This window comes from Opisthocomus hoazin, chromosome 6, assembly GCF_030867145.1.
Source record: "Opisthocomus hoazin isolate bOpiHoa1 chromosome 6, bOpiHoa1.hap1, whole genome shotgun sequence".
NCBI lineage: Eukaryota > Metazoa > Chordata > Aves > Opisthocomiformes > Opisthocomidae > Opisthocomus > Opisthocomus hoazin.
The window spans coordinates 33,659,352-33,663,877 of record NC_134419.1 but is presented as its reverse complement, the minus strand read 5'-3'; the positions used below and the strand labels follow the sequence as shown (position 1 = coordinate 33,663,877).

General features: G+C 48.7%; 1 protein-coding gene across 1 annotated transcript; it reads left to right on the top strand.

Annotated features, from left to right (window-relative positions):
• The first annotated feature begins 661 nt into the window (after nucleotides 1-661).
• On the top strand, nucleotides 662-1,633 carry LOC142361804 (putative C->U-editing enzyme APOBEC-4). The gene has a single exon (XM_075424977.1). The coding sequence runs from the start codon at nucleotides 662-664 to the stop codon at nucleotides 1,631-1,633; it is 972 nt and encodes a 323-aa protein (XP_075281092.1).
• Nucleotides 1,634-4,526: the final 2,893 nt, after the last annotated feature.

The window sequence follows — 4,526 nt, the reverse complement described above, 5'->3', positions numbered from 1 at the left end:
AGCACTTGGCACCTGTAAACACCGAAAGGAGCCCATCTGCCACCACCACCATTACAACCGGAGCACAGTTACCGCACCCGGGAAAGACGCTTCGATGGCTGAGCTGCCAAAACCAGGGAGGCAATAGTAACTTTCTTCTTCACCAACTAATTTTGAAAAGAAAGCTTGCAGCCTTCCCTAAAGTGGAAACTCTGAACCAATCCTAAAAAGCCAGGGAAGGAAGATGCAGAAATATTTGCTCTTACCCTGAACTGGAGCTGCTGAGCTGGTAATGATACCTTTCTTTTGTTTGTGTTTACTTGTTTGTTTTGCCAGATTACGTAAAGCTTATCTGCCAATCCACTCCTGTTTCTATTATACAGTTCCTCCTGTCTAAGGTAAGAGGCCAGAAGCCAGAGAAATATTTTTTACTCTGGTTTAGCAAAAAGGCTAGCTTGTGAAAACCAAAAACTCACCCAGGCTGCAAGAGAGCCTTGTTCTCTGTGTCATCGACCAAGTTTCGACACACTGCTACAAGTTTGAGTACATTTTTGAGGAGACGGTCTCCTCTTGCAGTTCAAGTGCAAGACAAATTGAAGGGTTAAATTAAAATGTTACTTTCCTTTTTCATTCAGAGCTGTCAGCTTTATAGCACATCAACAGGGAGATTTTTCAACAGAATATGAATCCAAGAGAGAAACCAATTTTCCAAGAATACCTGACAAACCAGGGCACTGTGGTAAAGCCCTATTGCTGTCTGAGACAGAACCACACCTGTGCCAGTTGTCCCTACCACATACGCACGGGTGAAGAAGCCAGAGTCCCTTACGCAGAATTTCAAAGGGTCTTTGGCTTCCCATACAGATCAACGACAACTCTCCAAAGCAAACACCTTCTCTTCTACGAACTGAGGAGTTTCTCGGGCACAGTAGTCCAAAAGGGCCACGCCACAGACTGTACCGAGCAAGACAACCACCCAGAATCTATGCTGTTTGAGGTGGGCGGTTATCTGGATGCAGTTACAGATGTCTATAAAAACATCAGATGCATCATCCTCTACGCAAATTACTCTCCTTGTAACGAGGCTTACCACTGCTGCATAAGTAAAATCTACAATTTCTTGCTGAAGTATCCAGAAATCACGCTCTGCATCTATTTCTCTCGGCTTTATCACACTGAGGACGGCTTCCCCACCGCCACGTGGAACCAGGAGGCTTTACGGAGCCTCTCCAGCCTGTGGCCGCGGGTGACCCTGCAGAGACTGCCTGCGGGAACACAGCATTACCTCCTCCTCAATTTTGTGTATGGCATCCCAGGGCCAACCCTTTATCACCCAGCTCCACCCTCAAGAACCTTAGCAGGTGGACAAAATCCAGGTCAAATTAACTGCTTAGCAGGAACGAAACCTTGTCGCAGGAAAGCCTTCCCACAAGCAATGCAGAGAAAGCCTGCTGTGCAGCAGAACCTAAAGGCTTTTTCTTCCCCGAGCCCGGCCTCCCAGCAGCCTTTTCAAGCGGTGAAAGGCAGCCTGCTACCTCCGATCTCTCAAAGCCGCTTGGTCCTTTTCCCAGGCATGTTTCTGCCCTTTCAGAAGGAACATCTATACCCCAGACCTAAAAATATCGTCAAGCATCTAAAAATGCCGATGGAATAATTCAGCGAAACTCATCATTCTGAAAGGTTTCCAAGCAGCAGACACCTACTCTGAAGATGGTACAAATCAAACTGCTTTCAGACTGTAAAACTGAGGTCACAGGTGGCAAAAAAAACCCATCAGTAAAGTCACCTCATACAAAAGTTAGTCCACAGTAGAACTGTGGATCTCAAATAACTGATTATGAAGATTACATGCTTTTATTTTAGTCCTATACCTTTCAAATATAAACCCACAGCAGTAAAACCAAACCCTCAGTACCTTCTGATTGCTTCCTGCAATTGATTTGTTGCCCTTAAGCCAATTTCCACCAGAAAAATGTAAACAGTCCACAAGCTACAACCACAACTGCAGCTAATTTGTAGCTTCCCAGCTGAGGCAGCTTTGGTGGAACATGACATAGCCTCCACTCTCTGTCAAGAGTGCCTAATTTCTCTGTCTCTTCTCTGTCAGTAGGGTGGTTCTGCAGGTAGGGCCAATATATGAATAAGGTTTTTGCACCAGCTGTTTCCTTAATAGTAGGGGAGTTTATCTGCACATATATATGTCTGTATATGTATTTTTTTTCCCTAGGGCTCCTCCCTTCCATTAAACAGAACCTTACAAAGCTGTGTGATCATCTAGTTAGTAAGAAATATCTAATAGGATAATATAGATAACACAGGTCTACACAGTCCAAGTGTAACTAGTAAAAGAAAAATAATTCCTATCATTTAGTGCAGTGTTTTCACTTTGGGATACATTTGTTATACTAAAGGTCATAAGGAATGGGGCAGCTGAAGTCAAGAACATGTTGTTTCCTGAACACACAGGGGCTCCTTCTCAGGTGACATCAACTGTGAAAACAACCACTGGCTAATTTTGTAGAAGTCAGTGCTTCTGCTTCTGCTTCAACCACCCTGACATCAGCTGGGAAGACCACACAGCTAGGCAGGCGCAATCCAGGAGGTTCCTACAGAGCATCGATGATAACTTTCTGATGCAAGTGGTGGAGGAACCAACAAGGAAAGGCGCTCTGCTGGACCTTGTATTAACAAACAAGGAGGGACTGGTGGAGGATGTGAAGGTCGGAGGTAGACTCGGCTGCAGTGACCATGAAATGGTCGAGTTCAGGATCCTGCGTGGAGGAAGCAGGGCGATAAGCAGGATCAAAACCTTGGACCTCAGGAGGGCTGAGTTTGGCCTCTTCAAGGAGCTACTGGCAGAAATCCCGTGAGCCAGGGCTCTCGAAGGCAGGGGGGTCCAAGAGTGCTGGTCACTCTTTAAACATCACTTCCTCCATGCTCAGGAGCGGTGCATCCCCCTGAGAAAGAAATCGAGCAAAGGAAGCAGGAGACCTGCATGGTTGAACAAGGAGCTTCTAGCGGAGATCAGGTGGAAGAGAAAGGTCCATGGAATGTGGAAGGAGGGGCAGGCCGCTTGGGAAGAATACAGGAATGTGGTCAGAGCGTGCAGGGATGCAATGAGGAAGGCCAAGGCCCACCTGGAATTGAAGCTGGCAAGGGATGTCAAAAACAACAAGAAGGCCTTCTTCAACTACATCAGCAGCAAAAGGAAGGCTAGGGACAACGTGGGGCCGCTGCTGAATGAGGCGAGTGTCCTGGTGACGGAGGATGCAGAGAAGGCAGAGCTACTGAATGCCTTCTTTGCTTCAGTCTTCAGTGCTAAGACTGGCCCTCAGGAATCTCAGGCCCCGGAGGTAAGAGAAGAAGCCTACAGAGAGGATGACTTTCCCTTGGTCAAGGAGGACTGTGTGAGGGATCGCTTAAGCGATCTGAACGTCCACAAATCCATGGGCCCTGATGGAATGCACCCACGAATGCTGAGGGAGCTGGCGGATGTCATTGCTGAGCCACTCTCCATCATCTTTGAGAGGTCCTGGAGGACAGGAGAGGTGCCCGAGGACTGGAGAAAGGCCAATGTCACTCCAATCTTCAAAAAGGGCAAGAAGGAGGACCCAGGGAACTACAGGCCGGTCAGCCTCACCTCCATTCTGGGAAAGGTGATGGAGGAGCTTATCCTGGAGGTCATCAACAAGCAAGTGGAAGAAAAGAAGGTTATCAGGAGTAGTCAGCATGGATTCACCAAGGGGAAATCATGCCTGACCAATCTGATAGCTTTCTACGATGACATGACTGGCTGGGTAGATGAAGGGAGAGCCGTAGATGCTGTCTACCTAGACTTCAGCAAGGCTTTCGATACAGTCTCCCATAACATCCTCCTAGGGAGGCTCAGGAAGTGTGGGCTGGATGAGTGGTCGGTGGGGTGGATTGAGAACTGGCTGAATGGCAGAACTCAGAGGGTTGTCATCAGTGGCGCTGAGTCTAGTTGGAGGCCGGTAACTAGTGATGTCCCCCAGGGGTCAGTACTGGGCCCAGTCTTGTTTAACTTCTTCATCAACGACCTGGATGAAGAGTTAGAATGTACCCTCAGCAAGTTTGCTGATGACACCAAACTGGGAGGTGTGGTAGATACACCAGAAGGCTGTGCTGCCATTCAGCGTGACCTGGATAGGCTGGAAAGCTGGGCAGAGAGGAACCTGATGAGGTTCAACAAAGCCAAATGCAGGGTTCTGCACCTGGGGAGGAACAACCTCATGCACCAGTACAGGCTTGGGGTGGACCTGCTGGAGAGCAGCTCTGCGGAGAGGGACCTGGGTGTCCTGGTGGACGACAGGTTAACCATGAGCCAGCAGTGTGCCCTGGCTGCCAAGAAAGCCAATGGGATCCTGGGGTGCATCAAGAAGAGTGTGGCCAGCAGGTCGAGGGTGGTTCTCCTTCCCCTCTACCTGGTGAGGCCTCATCTAGAGTACTGTGTCCAGTTCCGGGCTCCCCAGTTCAAGAAAGATGAGGAGCTACTGGAGAGAGTCCAGCGGAGGGCTACGAGGATGATG

Excerpts from the sequence above, each read along its gene's own strand:
- LOC142361804 (XM_075424977.1), top strand. The coding sequence starts at position 662 with ATGAATCCAAGAGAGAAACCAATTTTCCAAGAATACCTGACAAACCAG.